At 34.1% G+C, this 23,348-nt stretch overlaps 4 protein-coding genes across 4 annotated transcripts in view; 2 read left to right on the forward strand and 2 right to left on the reverse strand.

Moving 5' to 3' along the window:
- HELRODRAFT_140337 (hypothetical protein) overlaps window positions 1-4,591 on the forward strand; it is a gene marked incomplete at both ends in the record, with an annotated part of 10,397 nt that extends 5,806 nt beyond the window's left edge. The window contains 5 exons of the mRNA XM_009027167.1: window positions 16-97; window positions 277-371; window positions 3,784-3,895; window positions 4,247-4,344; window positions 4,505-4,591. Of these exons, the coding sequence (XP_009025415.1) occupies window positions 16-97; window positions 277-371; window positions 3,784-3,895; window positions 4,247-4,344; window positions 4,505-4,591 (474 nt within the window). The remainder of the gene's footprint in view (window positions 1-15; window positions 98-276; window positions 372-3,783; window positions 3,896-4,246; window positions 4,345-4,504) is intronic.
- A 6,160-nt stretch (window positions 4,592-10,751) lies between these two features.
- HELRODRAFT_67893 (hypothetical protein) lies at window positions 10,752-14,056 on the forward strand (the record flags this gene model as incomplete). The annotated part of the gene is made up of 9 exons (XM_009026907.1): window positions 10,752-10,886; window positions 11,079-11,166; window positions 11,221-11,321; window positions 11,586-11,705; window positions 12,128-12,289; window positions 12,742-12,857; window positions 13,028-13,108; window positions 13,551-13,620; window positions 13,907-14,056. Coding segments are annotated over 9 exons (1,023 nt in total), but the record flags the coding sequence as incomplete, so codon positions are not given.
- A 4,796-nt stretch (window positions 14,057-18,852) lies between these two features.
- On the reverse strand, window positions 18,853-20,430 carry HELRODRAFT_163238 (hypothetical protein; the record flags this gene model as incomplete). Its single annotated transcript, XM_009027168.1, has 5 exons — window positions 18,853-18,968; window positions 19,289-19,395; window positions 19,465-19,541; window positions 19,631-19,745; window positions 20,300-20,430. 5 exons carry the CDS (start codon window positions 20,428-20,430, stop codon window positions 18,853-18,855), a joined length of 546 nt encoding a protein of 181 aa, XP_009025416.1.
- Window positions 20,431-21,572: 1,142 nt separating this feature from the next.
- HELRODRAFT_163239 (hypothetical protein) lies at window positions 21,573-22,681 on the reverse strand (the record flags this gene model as incomplete). Its single annotated transcript, XM_009027169.1, has 3 exons — window positions 21,573-22,081; window positions 22,165-22,256; window positions 22,389-22,681. 3 exons carry the CDS (start codon window positions 22,679-22,681, stop codon window positions 21,573-21,575), a joined length of 894 nt encoding a protein of 297 aa, XP_009025417.1.
- Between the last annotated feature and the right edge of the window lie 667 nt (window positions 22,682-23,348).

The raw sequence follows: 23,348 nt of genomic DNA on the forward strand, positions 1-23,348 counted from the left end.
GACTTGGTTCATGAGTTCATAATGAATGATGGCTTGGGTTGCTTCATAAAGTTGGGTGGAGATTTCGATGGGGCATGTCTCATACAGATCCTCAAAGGTTGCCATGATGATGATGATGATGATGGTGGTGGTGGTGATTATGATTCAATCATTTGTCGATAGGAATGATGACGATGTTGATAATGATGATGATGACGTTGAAGATGATAGTACACTTGGTCATAAAATATAGCAGCTAATCATTATTTTCTGTTGAACGATGAAATCGAATCCCAGTGCTCGGCCAGATAATGTTGTATGTGGATGGAATGAATGGAGTCATCGAACACAACCTCACCATCCAGTGGCTATACATGCTGGTCGATACCAATGTTAGTGGTTGCTGTTGTGGTTGCTGCTGTGGTTGTTGTTGTGGCTGTTGTGGTTGCTGATGCTGTAGGTGTTGATGTTGTGGCTGTGATAGTTGTTGATGTTGTAGTTGTTGATGTTGTGGTTGTTGATGTTGTGGTTTTTGATGTTGTAGCTGTGATGGTGGTTGCTGTTGTAGTTGTTGCTGTTGTAGTTGTTGCTGTTGTGGTTGTTGATGTTGTGGTTGTTTTCATAATCCTTGTTATTATAATTATTATAATGGATGTTGTTGCCATTCGTTACGCTGTAGCCGCTGATGCTGCTTTTTTTGTTTTGCCTCATTAGTAGTCGCTAACACTCCTCATTACGACGGAGTGTTCTGACTTATTCATGATGCACATTTGTGAATTCAAACTCAAACACACACACACACACGCACACACAAGCGCGCGTGTACATACACTCTTACACACACGCTTATACACACGCACATATATATGCATATACACGTTTACCACGTTTACTTACTTAAACACACGTACATATATATATATATATATATATATATATATATATATATATATATATATATATATATATATATATATATATATATATACACAGACGCGCTCGTAAACACACTCGCTCATACAGTTTAATACATAATAATTCAATTGTGTGTTTATAATTGAGATGAATGAGAGGTAGGTGAATGAGAGTACTTATGTGTATTGCATTGTTATAAGATTTAGCAACAATGGTGATAATGGTGATGATGGTGTTGATGATGAAAATGTGAGGACGATAAAGATGACGATGATGATGTTATCTTATAGATAATGGAATCACCTTGATTTGGCATTTCTAGCTTATTTAGACGTGTCTGCGAAAAACAAACACTTCTGTTCCAATTTAAAATGCTCACTCTGCAATGAATCGTTTCTTCATCTCACTCATCATTCTTCTCTGCATCACATCATAGTCATCACCACCATGGTCTATATCATCTTCATCACAATTGTATCACATTCATCTATGGTCTATATCATCTTCATCACAATTGTATCACATTCATCATCGTAAACGTTATCATTGTGGAAAACCAGTATACCTTTGTGTGAGATCATTGGCAAAGTGAACTCCAATAAATTAAAGGTCCATAATTTCTTCACCATAACCATCGTCATCATCATCATCGTCATCATCATCATCATCGTCATCATCATCATCATCTAGACATCCACTTCGTTACTATCCTTATCTACACTCATCGTTATCGCCATCATTATCACAACTTTATCATTATTATTATTATTATTATTATTATTATTATTACTGTTATTATCGTTGTTATTATTATTGTTGTTGTTATCATTATTATAACTGAAAACATCAGCGCAATTTTTTTCCTCATTCACGAAAACCTTGACAAACAACTTTTCATGTTATTATTGCTAATGGCCATAAAAATACATATCGATAAATATTCTACTACTAACTGCTGCTACCGCTACTTCTACTACTACTACTACTACCACCACCACTACTACTACTACTAATACTACTGCTACTACTACTACTACTACTACCACCACCACTACTACTACTACTACTAATACTACTGCTACTACTACCACTACTACTACTACTACTACTACTACTACTACTACTACTACTACTACTACTACTACTACTACTTCTACTACTACTGCTACTACTGCTGCTGCTACTACTACTTCAACTACTTCTACTATATTATTTCGTATGTATCGTTGTTGCAATATTGTTTTACTGTTGTCATTAATATAGTAACTGCTACAAGTACAACACATACAGTTACTACCGTCTGCGTTAAGTATTTAATGATAATACTTTTCAAGTGTTTGTGTTTGTTTTTGTATCTCATTCTACCTAATCCATTGTTTAAACATTGAAACATGTGCACCTACCTACCTATCTACCTACCTACCTACCTACTTACCTGCCGTCTTGTGTGCATACGCATACCTGCATAATTAATACCCATATGCACGTGTATAATGCTAACACACTTGGATATTTAATACACATATGTAGACTGCATAAGTTCACACACACACATACATACACACACGCACACATACACACACACATAAAGAATAAAAGTGTCATTTATACCTATTATTAAATATTCGAGTATAATATTTAATGGAAATACTACAAAATTTGGTTGACTTTTTTGTAAAGTCTAAATTAAAAGCAGCCTTACTTTCTCGTGTTATGCGCGCAGAGTTTTTCAACATAGTTTTTTTTTGTCGTGTTCATTTCATATCAGTCATCAAACTGAACAGGACTACTCAGACGTTCTTTGAATAAAATTGTTCAAATTATTTAACGAAAGCAAATATGCATGTTAGAAAATATTTTTTTTAATATGCCGTTAAAGAACAATTAAAATGCTCCGACTCTGAGACGTTCAAAGCTAAAATATTACAGGATAAAATATTTTTGTAAAAAATGTTGACAATTTTAATTTTTAAAAGATAAGGGTTCTAAGTTTAATATTCAGTCTATTTATAAGTCGTTCTACATTAGCTACATTCCTTTAATTTCATTAATACTTGCGTTTTTATAAGGTTTATCATGTCTAGTTATCTTTTCGGAGATGTTATCATCACATGCGAGACAGACTCACAGATTAACACACACATCTAACAAAGACTCATCCACACAAGCACACACGCGCGCACACACACACATCTAACAAAGACTCATCCACACACACACACACGCACACACACACGCACGCTCGCACACACACACACACACGCAGTGACGTATAGATGATGTTGGTAAACTCTTATTTCCTGCTTACAAAATAATTGTCAGACTTTGTAGTCTATGTTATAGTGTTTGTTGTTGTTGCAGTTGCTTGCTAGCTAGCTTTGTGCATGTTATTTTTTCAATAATAATACCACTAATAATAATGAGAATAATAATTTAATAATAATAAATAATAATAATCACCATCGTCATCGTCGTCGCTGGCTATAATAATAATTTCACAGGCCATTATTCATGTGGCATGTTTGAAGTTTGCATTTATAAAACTAAATCGTAACGTAATATGCATTCAATGGTGATAATGATCATTACGACAATGATGATGGCGATAGTGATAGTGATGTTGAAACACATCAACAAAGCAATGCAACGCAATGCGCTTAGCTTAGCTGTTTGTTATCATCACAATCATCTCGTCATCACATTTCTTTTTAGGTGTAAACTATTTGCTAGGTAGCAGAACAAATGATGACAACAACAACAACAATAATAATAATCCTTATAATAGTAGTAGTAGTAGTAGTAGTAGTAGTAGTAGTAGTAATAATAATAATAATAATAACGACGATGATGATGATGATGATGATGATGATGACCTTCACCAATTGCCAGTTACGTTCAGTGATAAAGATGTCGTTGAAGTTGTTGTTGGTGTTCGTGGAGTACAATGACACCAACTGCATTCTGCTGACCAGGGCCGTCACCTTCGTCGATGGCCAATCAGGTTTGCTGCTACTGCCGCTGCTGCTGATGATGGTGGTGATGCTAGTGATGATGATGGTGATGTTAATGATGATGGTGGTGATGCCAGTGATGATGATGGTGATGCTAATGATAATGATGATGGTGATGCTAGTGATGAAGTTTATAATTGAGACATAATAGATTCAAAATAATGACGTCGACGACGTCAGTGACGTAAGGGCAGTGGCGATGGTAACTTTGGTAGCGCTGGTAGTGGGTGGTGGTAACTTGTTTACCAATGAAAAAGTATGGTAGAAAAAATGTAATAATACTAACGATGGTGTTTTTTTGTTGTTAGATCTATTTTATTTTCAAAAAAAAAAACCAACAGGCAACAAACCATGGAGCAACATCATGAAGCTGCTGCATGACACCAACAATAGCGACAATGAGCTGCTTGTTTACGCCATGACGCTCGTCAATAAGGTTGTCTAGTTGGTCATTGGCTCTATGATCACAGACATCAGCGCAGTCACACACACCTACACAAACAAACACACACACACACAAACACACACACACACAAACACACACAAACACACACATACACACACACACACACACACACTAACAAACCAACCGATCCCAGACACTCTCAGCGGTCCCAGACCAGGACACATTTTACGACATCACGGATTCGTTGGAGGAGCAAGGAATGGAGGAGGCGATGAGGAAGCAGAAGATTCTCTGCGGCAAGTTCTCATCAGGAATGCACATGAGTGAAATCAACAACGGCGACGTTGTCGGCAGCAATGGCAACGGTAGCTTGCCACATGGCTGCAATAGTCGCAGGAACAGCTGCAGTAGCGGTGGTAGCTTCAGCGGTACGGGTGGATACACTGGAATGTTTGCTTGTCATGGCAGCGAGTTGTTGGAACAGTTTGAGATGTACGACTCGTTGGTTCTGCAGGAAGATGGTGATGTATTTTCTGAAGGGTCAGTGTTTGTCAATTTGTGTGTATGTTTGTGTTTGGGTGTGAGATTGTGTATATTTGTGTGTGTGTGTTAGTGTGTGTGTTTTTTTGCTTAGTATGTGTGTGCGTGTGTGTGCGTGTGCGTGTGCGTTTGCGTGTGTGTGTGTTGGTGGCTGAAAGCTTCAAGACATGCAGAGTGATTATGTAACTCAGTAGGAATGCGGTTTTACAATGATTGATTGACTTCTTAGCAATAAAATGCATAAAGTATAAATAACATAAACTCAAATATTTGATGAAAGAATTAGTGAAGAAACATTGTGCTAACCTCTCAACAAACTAAGGAGCCAATCAGCATGCTAACTAATTAACTAATTCATCTAATTAACTAATTCATCTAATTAACTAATTCAACCATTCAATCAACACTTCAATCAATCAGCCATTCAATCAATCAACAATTAATCCCCATCTCAATCAACCATCCACTCAGTTATACGATCAATCGAAGAATCAATCAGACGGTTTTAACAATGCATTTCAGATCAAAGAAAGTCACTCGAATGAGAAGCGAGGATGAACTGAGGAAGTCGAGAAGGAAGTCAGCTGATTTGTTGGCGCAACAATCCAACAACAACATCGTCAACAACAACAAAGATGCTTCCATCAGCAAAAACTGTCACAGCTACTACAACTCTGACGAAAGTAAGTATACGTGGGCCAGTTCTTCCGACGATTTAATCAACGAGGATAACCTTCCAGTCAGAAATAATGAGGACTGCGACTTTACAAATATTCAGCAGCAGCAGCCGCAACACCAACAACGACATCACGACGACGACAACAACTGCAGTAACCAACATTTGAAGTTTTGCGACACTGGTCAACACAATCATCAGCACAGTAATAACTTACAACACACACAACAACAACAACAAAATCAACATTTCAGTGAACTGCAGAAAAGTCTGAACAATGTTCTTTCCAATCACCAACATCACCTGCAACAACATCAACAACATCGTTATCAACATCATCATCAACAACAACAACAACATCAGTTACACAATTTACAGTCAAATAAGTTCCAAAGTAGTCAGATTGATGATGATGATGATGATCAGCTGTTCATTGGTCGGTTACATTATTTTTTAATTATTTGTTGGCATTTTTAATAGGCTGCATTTTTTAAATTTGGCGTTTGTGCTACTGTAGCAAATTAAGAAATTATTGGATTGTTCTGCGTGAAACAAAATGTGAATTTTTTCAATTTTACGTTAGGCGACAGCTCAACAGAAAAACCGCCGCTAATTTCAACCTCATCAACCTCCACAACAACTTTACATTCAACAGCAACGTCACATTCAGCAGCAGCAACAACAACAACAACACCGGCAACATCTACATTCACAGTCGCACCAACAACGCTGCTTATGTTTCCCACGACAACAACAACAACTTCAGCAGCGACACCAGCGCTGAAGCAGAGCATGAACAGAAACAAACGACGCCAGCGACAGCAAAGCCACATCAACGAACTCCAGCAGATCTCGGCTTCAACAACATCACTCGAAGACGCTCTCAAACAACTGCAGATGTTGTCCGATGACATCATCAGCAACAACGATGACAACAACAACAACAACGGTACTGATGTTATTAATGACAGCAAAAACAGCAGCGGGTTTTTTGATGCTAAAAAAGAGTCACTCAACAGCTTGAATAAGGACGATGATGTATCAAGTTTGTCGAGTGCTGACAGCAACAACTTGAACAGCAACAGCAACAACAACAAAAATTGCGACAACGATGACATACCAGCATTTCATGACAGTATTTCTAACAACATCTACAACAAACTCCACAACAGCAACTACAACAACAACGACGACGAAGGAACACCAATAGATTACAACAGCCAGCACCACGTACCACAACATTTCACCGCGGGCAACTTGAAACTCATCTCATCGGCCAAGTACCATTCCCTGGACGAACAAACCTTCACAACACCAACTGGAGATGACGATGACGATGACTTGATGTCACAAGTTCCTGGTGTCCGAGATAAACTGAGGCACATCAAGTCAGTTACCTATTATTTACATTTTTCTGACAAATTGTTTTAAATATACAAATCATAAACATTAATTGCAGTTTGTTGTTCTTCATTAATTGTTGCTAACTAGGTTTTATATATTTCGCTTCCACATATGCCTTTTCAACTCTTTTGCTGTGTTAGTTGACTGCTTATTAACTGTTAAAACGATCGCCCATTCACTGGCTCATTCACTCACTCATTCATCACTTGTCATTCGCTTATTCATTTATTCATTCATTCATTCATTCATTCATTCATTCATTCATTCATTCATTCATTCATTCATTCATTCATTCATTCATTCATTCATTCATTCATCCATCCATTCATTCACTCATTCATTCATTCATTGCCACGATGTAGGATGTCCCTGAAGAAAATTGACTCAAACCCAATAACACCCACTGCCAAACCACCGCCAACAACATCCAGTGCGCAGCCACCCTCCTTCCTCTCGAAGTTCTTGTCATCCATAACCAACATCCTCTCGACCAGCAAAAAGATAGAAACCAGTCAGGAGTCCGAGTGGTCTGCCGCAGAAGTCGAATGCTCCAGCATGCCATTGAGGATTAAAGATTTTGATTTCACTGACATGACAGAGGCAGACGAGATTGATTACCTGTCGTCGTCGTCTTCATTTTCATCCGTTTCCACTACCACCACCAACAACAACAACAATTATTTTGGTTTGTTGTCCTGCTACAACAACAGCACCACCACAGCTGCAAGCGCGTCCGCTCCCCCTCCACCTCCTCTGCCACCATCTTTCACCCACTCGAAGTTTGTTCTTATTTACTTCGTTTTTTTAGTTCTATTGGTTGGTTTTAACCATTCCATCTTATTTATTCATCATAACGAACATTCCAGCCATCGTTTTGTTGTATAAGAAGAAAATGTTTCCTCAAAATTTGGTTTCGTTCATTCATTTTCACTGTTGTTAGCAAACGTTAATTCACGACGTAGTAAGTAAATGCTAATAAGGTGTACACTGAACTGTACAGAGAAGCAGTCATTTTAATGCTTCAGATATTTTTTATGTAAATCTCTTAAAATTTATTGCGCCGTTAAATATCTTTTTTCCAATGATTTATAGATCTGCTAGTTTGTTTTATATTTTTAAACAATTCAATTAATCTTTTGGTATGTTTTATATTCGTTAGAAAAATGTTATAAAAAAGTAATACGGGGGAAAGGGGGGGATGATGTCTGCTTGATGCTTTCTTCTAATGAGGGTGAACTTGATGATATGTATTAAACATTTTTTGTCGGGTGTCCGTGATAATTCCTGTTAATGTTACGAATGTGTTGTCGTCGTTGTTGTTGTGGATGTTGTTTTTGTTAGAATGATGATGTCAGTTAGTTGATGCGAAGCTGTCTGGCGAATATTTCACCGCTACGATGATTAAACAGCCTGTGAGTGTAATGATGATGATGTTGTTGATGATGATGATATAGCAGCTCTCTTTGAGGTTATTTTTGCATGCAGACGACTTATTAAGACAGCTAACGAGCGTCGTTTAACCCGCATCTTTAACGGAATATTGCTCTGGAATATATTTGGGCTATAAAAATATTAGATCGGTGACTGGCTGTTAGATTTTAAAATTACTTGTTGACACAATAAACAAATTGTATGCATTGAAATGAATTACCGAACCTTACAATCCATGGACAGCACCATGCACCAACAACAGAACCTTCCGCCTCCCGTCCCTCCTCTACTCCCCACACACACATCCCTACTCCTTGGTCACTCCACACTCGTTGGCAGCACCCTGCACAACAGCAGCAGCAACAAGAAGAAGAAGCAGAAGTTGCACTGGAAGGAATCTCGCCTGACCTTCCAGACGCCGAGTGGCATGCAGGATGACACGATATGGGGCCAGGTGAACAAGGAGGTGGGCACTGTCAAAATTGATAGCTCTCAGTTTGAAAAACTATTCGAGTTGAAGACGCAAGATGTCAAGTCCAAGGTTGGTTTGTGGTTTTGAGGTGGTTTGATTGTGATTGGTTGATTGGATGTCTGGTTGGTAGATTATGATTGGTTCGTTGATGGTTGAGGCGCCGGTGATTGGTTGATTATTTGTTTGTTACTGGTTAGATGAGATTTTATGCATTTGGCATGCGAAAAATTGGACTATGAGCACTTGAATGTTAAAATAGATGAATTGAATGTTTGGAATGCTGAGGGGGTTGAATGGACAGTTTGAATGCTATATTAAACAGATGCATTGAAATTTTTTTGTATAAATAATTAAACTTGAAAAACAAAATGTGTTTGCACTATGCTCAATCATCTGATGCGGTATGAAGGCTACGTTGTCTTTATGGTGGATGGATATCAAAGAGGTTTTCAAGAAATTGAGAGCTTGCTGAGAGAAACATGATGCAGAGGAGTAATGAAACGTAAAACATAGATTAATTAGTTTCCAACAAGTTTCTTGCGACTAAGCTTCGAAATGTAGTTCCGCTGCATGTGTGGTGGTAAGCAAGAAATAAAGAACGATTCAGTGAAATTATTTATTGTTTATGAATTTATGTTTCGTAATATAACCGGACTGCAACTAAAGTGGAGGGAGAGTATGATGATGTTTTTGCTTACTGGATGGAGTTGGTTGTTTCAATAGGAAAGAGTGGTGATGTACTATATCGAACGACTGGGCGATCATTGAATCAATTGTTATCAATTTTATAAACCGATCCTATACTACCAAACTCGAACCCAATTTTAAAGTTTACATTTGATTTTTGTTCTACAGGAGGTTGGTGTTTATTAGATGTCTTGCTTGTTCTGAGGTTTATCATATTTTTGTTACATGTTACACCGACAGATGTTTTGGGTTGTGTTGAATGTTGTTGATGCGAAATATTGATGTAATGTGTTGTTTTTGTTGTTGCTGTGTTGATGTTGCTTCTGCTGTTATTAATGTTGTTGCTGTACGCTGTTGTTGTTGAGTATTGTTTGTTAGTCGTTCAACGTCAGTACACTCCATTGGGTGCAAGTGTGCAATTAGCTATTAGCTTAGATCTTTCATCAAATGTTAATATTCATAAGTGTCGAATGATTCCTGGTCACTTCGTTTGTAAATCATCATATGCTAACTAACATTGAAAGTAATGTTGATTGAATTCGCTAACATTACATTCACCCAAATCAAGGATTAGTTTTCGAACGTTGAATCTATCTACTACAATCATTATTTTGATTGTCTGATATGCCCAAATTACAATGTTGTAATATAATTGCATAACATTACAACATTTTTGATTGTTCTATTATTATTTTAGCTTGTTTTCTCATTTGTTTATCTATTTTGTTTGTTTAATTATTTTATCTTCATCTCATTTTAGAAACTGTTCACATCATAATTCCAATGCTTCCAATTTTAAAGTCATTTAACGTTCACATTTCACACTTTTAAATTTTAATGTCTCTACAATGAACATATTTTTTAAATTATTTATACATTTTTATAATTATTGAAATAGTTTGCAAAAAATATTTTGGATGAGTTTTATTTAAGTCCGAAACGCTCTTCTTAAATTAATGCATTAATGCAAATGAAAAAACAAATTTAAATTCTTAAGCGTTTCTGTGCGTGCGTTTCAATTTCGTTGTTATTTCACTGCATCTGATTCAACATTACAAATGTAGATCATTTTTTGGATCACTTCTCCAAAACTTAATTTTCACACTTAACGTAACGCTTCAGTAACAGTAACATTGACTTTTGAGATAAAGAGAGCAACCCACAGCATTCAACCAACCAACCAACCAACCAACCATCCGCTACACCACCCCATTGCAGAAGTTGGAGACCAAAAAATTGGAAGTTCTTGACCAGAAGCGATCGAACGCCATCAACATCGGTCTGGTTCACTTGCCCAAACCAAACGCCATAAAAACTGCCATCATGAACATGGACAGTTCCGTGCTGTCTAGAGAAGATATTGAGGTAGGTTTTGGCCGTTCTTCGTTTGCTCGGTTCACGTTTTAAAATGTAAAAATATTTTCTGGGACTTGTGAAGCAGATTGTAAATGAAGCCAATAAATTGTCGTAAGTTGTGAATTGTCTTATTAATAAAAGAAAAGTTTAAACGAATTTAGATTAAAATTTTTTAAAACAAATGTACATTCACGAAAATAGAAAATACTCACCGGCATGATTCCAACTGAAGAAGAAATTCAAAAAATTACTGAACTTAGAAAGGCCAACAATGACGCCAACAGCAACAGTTGCAACAGCAGCAGCAAAACTCTTTCCAACAACACGACCGACTTCCAGTTAGGAACAGCAGAAACCTTTCTGGAAACGATGGGTTCCATTTCAGAACTTCAATCAAGACTCAAGTTGTGGGTCTTCAAACTGGATTACGATGCTCTTGAATCAGTTAGTCACCGCTCAAATACAAAAATTTATTTAGATTGCTGGATTGTCTTTTTCATTTTCATTTTTTCGGGTTCAATTTTCAACAACGACGCATTCTTAGCCTTTGAAAAAGTTGAGCTAATCAATATACACACACGCGTTCACACACACACACACACACACACACACACACACACACACACACACACACACACACACACACACACACATACACACACTTTGATATGTGATTTAAAAGTATAATTGAATGTTCCTGTCACACAGGAGATAAGCGACCCACTGTACGATTTGAAGAAGGGCATGGATGAGTTGAAGAGAAGTAAAACATTCAAATTCATCCTCTCGACACTTCTCTCTGTCGGAAACTTTCTTAATAACACCAGCGTGAGTGTCTTTTTTGTACTAATTGTGTTTTTTATAGTTTACAATGTCGTTTACCAGTTCATGTAATTGCATTCAATCTGTTAACATTGTGGAACATCATTCAAAAAATTGTTTTCTATTAAGAGGGGGGTTCATTGTCTCCGGCTAAGCGTTTTTTTAACATCTTTGATCAACTTTTAAACATTTTTTTTCTTTTATTTTAGCGCAATCTCAAGTTCTATGGTTTCATCGACTCTCAAAAGTTTTTCTTTCTACATATTTCAGTCGATCTTGATCTTTCAGACACATCCTGCATCTGTAGTTTTGGCGTCTTTTTTACTTGCCTCACTCATAAGTCTTCATGGCAACTTCCGATCAAATGTATTGCAGTTGATTACGTTCTATATTAACCCGGTACACGTTGTTTTTTCTTCGCATTAAAGGCACCAGGCTTCACAATTGACTACCTGACGAAAGTGACGGAGGTGAAGGACACAGTGTACAAACACACACTCCTCCATCATCTGGTCAATCTCATTATTGACCAATTTCCAGTTTCCGGTGACCTCTACACGGAAATCAGTTCTATCGTCAGATGTTCTAAGGTTGCTGGGTTGTTTGGCTGATTTTTGTTGATTTATTGATTGGTTGGTTGTTTGGTCAGTCTGTCGGTTGGCTGGTTGATTGGCTAGCTGTTGGGCTGAGTATTTCGCTGGCTGGTTGATAATTGATGAGTTGTTTGGTAGATAATTTTAATTGATAATTGATAAGTTGTTTGGTTGATAATTGATAAGTTGTTTGGTTGATAATTTTAATTGATAATTGATAAGTTGTTTGGTTGATAATTGATAATTTGTTTGGTTGATAATTGATTAGTTTGTTCATCAACTGGCTTTTTGTAATTTAATGAATGGTTGGTTGTATTTTTTGTTTGTTCCTCAGATCGTCTTCAGGGCAGCTCGAAACTTCGTACATTTAAATAATGTTTTGAATTGATGAAATAATTAGCAGATGGTGTGGAAATTTGATTTACTGTAACGAAACAACTGATTGACAGATTGACTGGGAGGACGTGAAGGATAAACTGGATAAGTTGGAATCCGACTGCAAGTCATCAAGAAACCATTTGATTGCTATCAACAAGCATGATCCCACGTTCCTGAACAAACACAAGTTAGCATCGCTATTGTAATTATTATTGTTGTTGTAGTTGTTGATGATTTGTGGTTTTGTTATTTTACGATTACTGTTTGCTGAGGCACATTGTGCTGAATAACTACTGAACGAGAATGTTACTTCAACAACTACGGCATAAATTCACATGAACCATCCACTCGTTATAGGATATCAGACTTCCTAACAAGCACCATGAAAAGGATCTGTATCGTCAAAATAGTTTACAAGAGAGTGTTCAACAGGTGGGTGTGGTGCGATTGGTAACGTTGTCAGCAACAGCGTTAACATGACTGCATGTGTCGTTAACAAAATATATCTAAATTGAAATGAACGTTAGCGAGCTTGAAGAAATTTTTTTTTAATTTTTAGACAATCTCTCCGTCCACTTTTCTTGTTTTCTTCAGAAATGTCTTTCAATCTCAGGCAACTTTTTTTCAATTTAACCTTCCAACTCAGCAATGTTGTTGCAATTGAAAAGCGTGGGGCCGCGTGCTTGAATGGTGCATGTTTTTTTATTGGCTGGTGAGGAGAGTAGTTTGCAAATTAAACCTATCAACTCAAGTTTTATTTACACGGCGTATTTTGAACTCTAACTGTCGGCAGAATTTTACATTCAAATAGTTATCAATTAAAATTCACTTCGTTTGTTTCGTTGACAAATGAATTTGAACAATTTTGAAACAGGTTTAGAAAATTTTTGTTATGGTTGGGTTATACTGTTGACGAAGCCAAGAACATCAATGTCAAACAGTTTTGCCAAGTAAATTTTTCCTTCATTCACGCATTCATTTATTAGAATTTTTTTGCTTATTGAATTTTATTTATACACGCATCTTAATAGTCATGTAATTATTTATTCTTTGATTTATTCATTGTAGATTTTTTGATATTTTTCATTTTTGTATTCATTTATTTTTTTCGTTTGTTCGTTCATTCATTCACAGTTGTCGACAATTCATAAATTTCTAACTTGAACTTTGTTTAAGTATTCGATACATTGAATTTATATTTCAACGCGAACACCGCGCCAAACAAACTCTGTGCAGACACTGAGTGAATTTGCACTGGAGTTTCGAACGATGAAAGAGAAGGTACAGAATGCGAGGATCAAGAAGCAGAACATGAAGGAGAGGAAGAAAACCAGAGGCCTCATGATAGTCCAGGTCGGTCATTCAGTTCGTTGGTTGATTGGTTGACTGACTGACTGACTAGCTGGCTGACTGGCTGTTTGTCTGCTGGCTATTCGCTAATTCACTAATTAACTGACTGAATAGACGATGTTTTATTGGTACGGATTAATTAACATGTTTGTTGTTTGATATTGGGGTAGCCAATGTTGGTTTAAACTTTTTTCCTTATGATTAGCTGTCGACCATTTTGTTTATCGATGGGAAATAATGTTTGCCTCTTTATTTGTAATCCATATATTTTATAATGAATGTTACAATGTATTTAATTTGGTAAAAGTTCACGTTTTTTCATTCAAATACATTTTACAAATGATGGTTCCAACCGTCATCTAGTTTTTTTCACATTTCTAATTAATTTATATTAATTGGCTTATTAAAACATTGCACGTTTGTTCATTTAAACGCTCATTTTTAAATCACAGACTGAAAAATTTTCAACAAAAGCCAAGACGTTGCCAAAACTGCACGAGAACACAACACTGAACAGCGCCCTCCATTCGCCGGCCAGCAGCAACAACCTCAGTTCACCAGCTAATGACTTGAATGAAGAAATAAATGATCTTGAGATGATTCTACAGAATGGAACATCGAAGCATCTATTCGTGAAAAATAGAAGTCGCAAATCATTAGGTTGCTGTCACTTTGACATTCCTTCTAAATTTGTAGTTAATATTTTATTCAATTTTTTCTATGTAGATTCTCACCTATTATAATAATTGAGTTTATAATAATTGAGTTAAGGAACGTTATATTAAAATTGTGAACATAAGAATTTATGTAATTAATCCTGAATTTAAAAATATACGCCACCAATTCTGAATTAATTACAATCATTGGAACTGAACCCTTATTCATCATCAGATCCAAGATCATTGCATAAGCCGATGAAACAACAGAGCGCGAGCAACGAGAAGGTAGTTGCTGCCGATGAGAACAACGCAAACAACAACACAAACGGCAGCCGAGATGATGATTTGTTGGAAAGTGTTGTTCGGTCAGTGACCAAAGCGAACGAGCCACCGAAAATGAGAGAGAGGAGAAGAGCAAGGGACGCAGATCGCAAATCACGTGAGTGCCTTCTGATCATTAGTTCAGCCGGCTTGCTTGGCTGCTTGCTTGCTTACTGTCAGCTGTTTTTTTAGTCTTATTAAATTATAATTTATGGCTGGATATAATTTAATTACTTTCTTAATTTAAAGCTTTTTATTGAAGTTCACTGGAAGGATAATTACTTATTATTTACAAATTTTATTACAACTATTTATATTTTATTATTGTTAAATCATATTATTATTAACTATTATTATTTTTATTTTTTAAATTTTTATCACAATTATTCATGTTTTATTATTGTTAAATCATATTATTATTAATTATTATTTATCAAAATAAACGCTTAACATTTTTCAATTACAGTTGGCTTATACAGATTGGCTTGATTTAATAGTTACTTAGTTACCCATAACAGGCATGATATATAAATTTCAAATACGATTAACATTTTATTACTATTATTTTTTCATTACATAATTTTTTTATATTTTTATAATTTCATTATTAGCTTTTATTATACCGTTATTATTTTATTTTTATTATAAACGTCAAAATAATTCTAGTCCAATTTTAATATAACCCAGTGTAGATTTGCGTTATTATTATTTAATATTGTTGTTATTATTATTGTTATATAAGCGATGCTGATTTACGATCAAAATTTATGGATCTAATATGAGTTGACCCGTTCCGAATGAATTTCATTTGAGAGGCATTGAACAGCAGTCATGTTCTGTTCATACATCGTAAACAAATGTCACATGCCACAACGTACCGCTGTATACCCTACTTACCTTACCATTTCATACCACGAAATACCATAACATAAACTACTACTAAGATTGATAATTGCTTGCATTGCCTCAGAATAACTAACAGATATAACATTCAATCAATCAATCAATCAATTAGTTTTTAAAGCGCTATTTACGCGATGTTCAACAGCGCTTCTCAATGAATTTTGCAAGCAGATGGGTCTTGAGATCCGCTTCTGAACTTCGTAAAGTGATGGAGAAGTAGTCAGAGAAGGAGGTAGAGAGATCCAGAGAATACGGCCAAAAAAAGCAAATGCAGATTTAGCAAAAGAATGTTTAACATGAGTTAAGAAGAATTGAGATTAAGAAGACGATCGTAAACCGGGGCGTCTAGGTTCAATTAATATATCTGATAAGTACTTAGGAAATAATTTAGATTGAGATTTATACAATAATAAGCGGATTTTAAAAATTGTTCTATATTTTATAGGCAGCCAATGCAAGAGAACGAGATATGGAGATATATGAGAAGAAAGGAGCACAAGCAACCACGCGAGTAGCAGAGTTAAAAGCTTTATTTAAAGGATAGAGTGTAGAATCAGGAAGACCATAGTAGAGCGAATTATAATAATCAATCCTAGATAAAACTAAAGAAGTAACAAGAAGGTAAAGAGTAGGATCGTCAAGAAAAGGCAAAAGTTTTTTTATTCTACGTAGATGAAAGTAAGAGCTTCTAGCAACACTATTAATCTGAGAAGAGAGAGATATGCTAGAATAAAAACTAGAATACGAAACTTATGAGAAACATCAAGAATTTTAGAATCGGTTAAAATTAAGAAAGGGCTTTTATCTGGTTGATGGTATCTGGCTTATCAAAAATATTGAGACAATTTAAATGAGCGGAGAATAAATTTTCTGAAAACTGTGATAATGTTTGAAAATTATTTTATAAATAACGTTGCCAATATGATATATAATGAAGTATATTTTTAAATATAGCTTTAATATATGAAAATTTAAAAATATCTTAATGTCTGCTGAAATATTTTGAAACATTTACAGTTCGAAGGACACTAAAAGGAGGACTGTCTGGTGAAGAACTCGAAGTTGTCAACAAATTTTAAAATTCTACTGCTGATCCGTAATATGTACACATATTATATATATGTTCGTATATATATATATATATATATATATATATATATATATATATATATTATGCGTGTGCGCGCGTTTGTACATACTACTTTATTTCTTAATTATCTATCCAGTTATCTAGTTTTATAAAGTTTCATGCTTTATAAAGTTAAAGCTATAAATAATTTCCGTGTACATACGAACTTTTTCCTTTTTTTTCTTTTTCAAACAGTGTTGCCAACGTTAATTGTAATCATGTTTTCAAAGATTCAAGCGCTATTTAGAAGTGATTTATGTAGAATTTTACATAATTTATATTCGTACTTGAGTTCAAACTTGGTTAAGTTTATATATAAAGTTTTTTATTTAAAATTTCCAGAAGAAATGTGTGAATGTGTTTTGAAAGAAAAAATGCTGATCGTTTAATTATTTATACGAGTTCTGTCTGATTCAATTTGTTTTGCTTTCATTTTCGTGATCATAAATGTAGACTTTTTCAGTCATAATTAAACAACGTATGCACCATGCATTTTATTTTTTAAAATTCTATTTAAATTCAGAAACAAGTTAGCTACATTTTTAAAGAACTTCATCTATTGATAGCTTGTTGTATATTTAATTTTATTATTTGTTAACGTTTAGTTGTTTCAGAAGATGGTGACATTTTTTCAGTAGTTTAATCAAAAATATTTAATTTTCATTGCATTTCAATCTAATTGACGCATTTGGATATTGTGTTATAGGTTTTTATGTTCTGTTTTGTTTTCCTTCGTGTATACCTGTTGGTGATAAGAAAACATTTCCTTTTTAAAATTTATATATATATATATTGCAAAATTTGGTTTATTTGTTGAAAATTTAGAAAGATATTGATGCGAAATTTACTGCTTGTTTAATATTTTTCAAATGTTTTCATTTGAGTTGCATTGAGAGTGATTAATGAACTAGAAGGATCCGCGCACACATACGTGTCAGTTTAATGTGATACATGTGCGGCGGATTTACGCACAATGAAATGAATCTTTGTCTGAGTGGTATTGGACTCTTTCCGGAATTACAATAAGTAAAACAACATTTAAAGACGACGGGGAAAAATTGTAAAGATTAAATCACCGCACTAGCAAGGTTCTGGCGCTAGTTATGACTGGATGTTGTAGATATCCTAGATGAGTTCAACTTGAAAAATTTTCGATACGTTTCACGAATGAAAGGCTAAATATAGCACTAAACACATTTCCACGTTTTGTACGTCTCTATTTAGATACACAAACAATCGATTTAGAAATATCGGAAACTTTATAAAGTGAGTGCTAACAAAGCGAAATAGAATTTGAAAAGCTTCCTGACATGAATATTTTAAAGTAACATCCGAACCATAAAAAAGTTAGAAATTTTTATTTTACGAGGCAATGGATTTTACGTAGATATTTTATTTTTCTGAAGGTGACTCAAACTATGCGCCTATAGAAAAATTTTTTTATATGCAACGCTAAGATTGTTGTTACTAATATTATTACTTATAACCAAAAATGATATAATTATTTTAACGAACGCGAAAAACTAATACGGACGTTAATTGACATCTAAATTTTGTTTTCCTTTTAAAAATAGCATTTCATTGTTATAAAAGAGGGCAACAGTTGTGCTAGTCATGAACAAATATTGCCGGTGTAATTTTATTAGTATGTTATTATTATTAATATTATTACTATTAAGCAGAAAAAAACTGTTCATGTTTATCTTTTAGTGGTACCTTCATCGAAGTGCGTGTTAAAGATCTTATTTTGTTATATAGGGTTGATTTTTATTTAATAAAATAATTGAAAACCAATTTGTTGTTTCGAAATATTTTCAGCCTTACGAAATTTTTAATGCTTTAATATTGTGCGTGTCCTCTTCAAAAAGCAATCGAGAGTTCAAGACTGATCCCATTCTTGCCAGTGTGATGGTGCACTCGTTGGCGTTTGTATGCTCTGTGTTATAACAATTGAGACATTCATTTATACCTATATAAATAATCAATAACGTTTGTGCGAAATCAATAAATTAGTGGAACAATAGCACTATTATTTTTTAAATGATGCCATTCAAGAGGAAAAACAGCTAAATTGTTATCAAGTCGTAATTTATACAAGATAAAACCGCGGCTCGCTACCTTCCTCTTAAAACATTTTCGATCGAATTTTTTAACATTAAACTTAATGTCAAGGTTGCTAATAATAATAAGCACATAGCCAATTTAAATATCATAGTTGTCCCATAAGTTCCAAGAAATGAAAAGTTTATAGCCAACCTTGTGTGTGCCAGATGTTTTTAAAGTTCTTCTTCAGTAATGTTAATAAGTCTTCTGAATCAAAAGTATTCACAGATAAAACAAACTTCGCTTCATCAATTGTTTCCCTATATTTTCAAATAGAAAAATTATTTCATTATAACGAAAATGCTGAACAAAAAAAAATAGAACCTTACACTTTGGTCGTTAAATATTTAGCTGTATCTTTTATCAATGCTAATAGTTTCGCTGTTTTGGAATGAAACTTTTCTGGCTAGAGAGAGAATTGCAAATAATTTTATAGTTTTATTTTAAAAACTGTTACAATGTAGAGGGGAGTGTATCTGAAATTTGTAAGCATACTTCAAACTGAGATGTGTAATGAGTGAGGTTCTGTATAATGACAATATTTGGTAAGACAGATAATGTGTGCAATTCAGCTAGATAATCTGATAAATTATCAGCTGTTTTCAAATACCTGTGATCAGTTAATAAAGAAATTTAATAATACTTTCCATATGACAATGAACAACTTTAAAAGTAATGTAATGAAAATACAGAAAAAAAATCTTTCTTTCAATTAAAAAAATGATGAAAACATCTAGAAAACTATTTAGATCAAACCTATTTGACTACTAATAAAAATGTAATATAAGATGTTAATCATACAGGAAAGTGAAAATTTCCATCATGAGAATATTTGGCTTTGGCATGCCTTCAACTGGTTTTGGCATAATTTTAAATGGCTCAGGCACAATGTACACCACAGAATAGCCATCACAATTCAAACTCACTCCATACTGAAACAACAGACAGTTCTGCAGGCTTCATCCATTCACATGTAAAGTAGTAAATACATTTAATTAAACAATTTTCAACAAATAACTAATAATAAAACAACAGAATGAAAAAACATTTCATACATATAAATTTTTACCAAAGGGTTATTATGAGCAATTAAAAATTATTTAATATAATAAAATTATAATTTGAAATTAGAATTATTTCAATTTATTTGGTGACTTTATTTACCTCTTTTTATTGATGCATAGTACTGACACCAGGTCATCATGTTTATTTAAATCTAAAAGAGCCACATTGTCTTGTCCTCGTGCATCGAGCAGTTTTACTAATTCACTGACTGGGAACATACTTTTTAGCATATTTGGAATCTATTAAATAAGAATAAAATAAACAGACCAAACTATCAGATATTATCTTATCTTACAGAAACTGAGCCAAATCCAGATTATAGACCCAGAATACCAAGACTAAATAATAATTAAATACTGTCTGGGTATTGGAAATATTGTAAAGAAAGATACAAGGTTACAAGAACTGGAAGAACAGAAGAAGCAGAAAAATTTTTAACAAACGTTTTTAAATGTTAATAAGAAGACTAACTTTTAATTTAAGAGTATGATGAATTTGTGTCAACTACATTAAAATGATTAAATTAAACAAGAAAGTAAATAAGGTGAATTATTTTTTACCGTTGCCGTTCTTAGAAAAAAATTCATCTCATCAAACTAGAAAGAGAAGACCAGGTCAAGACGATCAACAAGCAGAATCAGCTGATCAATATTTATCTCTTAAAATACTACTTCACTTACCGCTAAAAATGAGCGATGTACTCATGAGTAACCATTATACATATTATTCAGACCAGTTATCAACATTTCTTTTGCATTTTTATTGGTATTAAAACATTGTGCCAGTAATTTTTAATTTGGTTTACACAAGAAGTTACATTAATTATAAGACTTTAAGCCAATAAAATCAAGTTATGTACAATGAATACTTTATAGCTAGCAGGTTATATGTAATAAATTAATAATGCATCAGTCCATTTTTTTAATTTCTAAAAAACGTACAGGATTCAGTGAGAAAATTTTAAAAACAAAATAAGAACTAGAACACAAAGGTAAAAGTTGGATAAAAAATTTAAGAAAAATTTTGTATAAGCGTGAGTGGTATAACGGTAGCATAGTTGCCTTCCAAGCAATTGATCCGGGTTCGACTCCCGGCTCACGCACCACCTTTTGTTTCATCTTTTCAACAATAATAATCAAGCAGTTTTTTGGCGAACGTTAAACGCAAATATTTTTGAATCAACATTTTACAAAGTTAAAAATATGAATGACCGTCGTTTTTGGAAAATGTTTTTTGTTTAACTCCAGTAAAAATAAAATTCATCACAACATAAATATCATCGAAAAAGTAGTTTCATTTAATGAATGAATGGCAAAAGTTTCATTTAGAAGTTATCAAAGTACATGATTATAAAAAAAACATCAAAAAAATTCTAGTTTGATCTTCTTGTGGTATGATTTTTCTCCTTCCTAACTTTACTATCATTTCTGTTGACAAATGTATTTGTTTTATTTCTATTTTGACTTTTGGGATGCTTTTTCTTGTTGTGCTTTTTACCTAGACTCTGTAACTTTTTATTGTTTTTATTGATCTTCCATTGATCTATTTCAAGATTTTTATTGTTTTTAGTATGTTTTCTATTCTTTCTTTCACTAGTTCTTTGTTTATTTTGTTCAACTTCTCTTCTACTTTTCATCCTCTCTCTCCATGAACACTTTCCCCTATGAGCAACTTTGATGTTTCTGTTCTCCTGACATTCCTTAATCTTTAACAAGCAAATATTTTTAAATGAATTCCCATCAACAGAGCAAACGTATTCCTTCGGTAGAATGGAGCACATGTACACATTAGGACATTTACATATTGGTAATCTTTGCATATTTATGTAACATTCTTCAAACTTTGAACATTTTATGTCAGCACATGGATTTTTCTGGGCAGCTGCAGAAAATGACAAATGAATAATATAATATATTTCAACAATCTTGTAAAAATAATGAAAATAACTAAAATTTTAAACAAACCTGTAGTGAGAGATGGGGACATAGCTAGCACAGGAGGATAAGATGTGGAAACAAAATTTGTGTTGTTCACTGGACTTAATAACTTGTCAGGACTGTGGTGCAAACATTTCTGACAGCAATCACATTTCTCCTTCATTAAAACGTTTTTACATGCCTTCTTTATACGATGTGGGCATTTTCTAAACACGTCACACCTGAATGGACATTTTGATTTTTTATCTAACTTTTTATGAGATTTTCTTCTACTTTTAGATTTAGTAGATGGTTTTAACGTCAAAATTTTGTCATCTGACTGGCTAACACGGGTGACCACATAATTTTGGTATTTATTCTTGTTAACAGGTACAAAATCCGGACGGTTCGATGAAAAATTTCGAGGAGTTGACGTGACCAAAATAGGTTCCACAGTAGCAGTTGGAGTTGCAGTTTTTTTCGACTTTCCAGCTGATGAATCACGCAACGAGCAAATTAAAAACAACTGAAAAAGAATTTGTGCGTAAACCAAAAACGATTTCATATTAAAAATTTGAAATTAAAAAATTTATTCCTAAAAATTGAATAAAAGTTCAACTCTCCATGGCAGGCACCAAAATCGCTAATCATATTATTCTGTTCTGTAAGAACTAAAAGTGAACAGGTATTTATAGACTGAAAATCCTATTCACTCACTGCTCCAGGCACCTAAGCTGCGAATTATGATTAAAATTACGTAAGAGCATTTAACTGCCAGCAGATTAACAAACAAACATTCATTCATTCAGACCCCAGACTGCCGTCCTATAAAGAAATGTTTCATGCAGACTACGCACACACACACACACACAAACACACCACACACACACGTTAGGAAGTGTACGTGTAACGTAGCGTGCCAGCACAATTTCAAAGATAAATATCCTCCAGATGTGCAGGCGTTAAGAAGACAATGATAAAGCATTAAAAATTTACTAACTAGCTAACTAACATCATCATCATTAACGCAATGTAGGAAATAATTAATTAACGACGAGCCATCAGCAACATCAAGAGAGATGGAAGGTAGAAACCTGTCGAGAAACACACTCACTTGTACCATCGCATCCAGAATAGACGAGTTCATTATTTACACATAATTGATAATTTATTTTCATAATTTCAAAATTACGGTAAAATTTAAACAACGTGATATTAATAATTAAAATATC

Source organism: Helobdella robusta, assembly GCF_000326865.2.
Source record: "Helobdella robusta unplaced genomic scaffold HELROscaffold_5, whole genome shotgun sequence".
NCBI classification, from domain to species: domain Eukaryota; kingdom Metazoa; phylum Annelida; class Clitellata; order Rhynchobdellida; family Glossiphoniidae; genus Helobdella; species Helobdella robusta.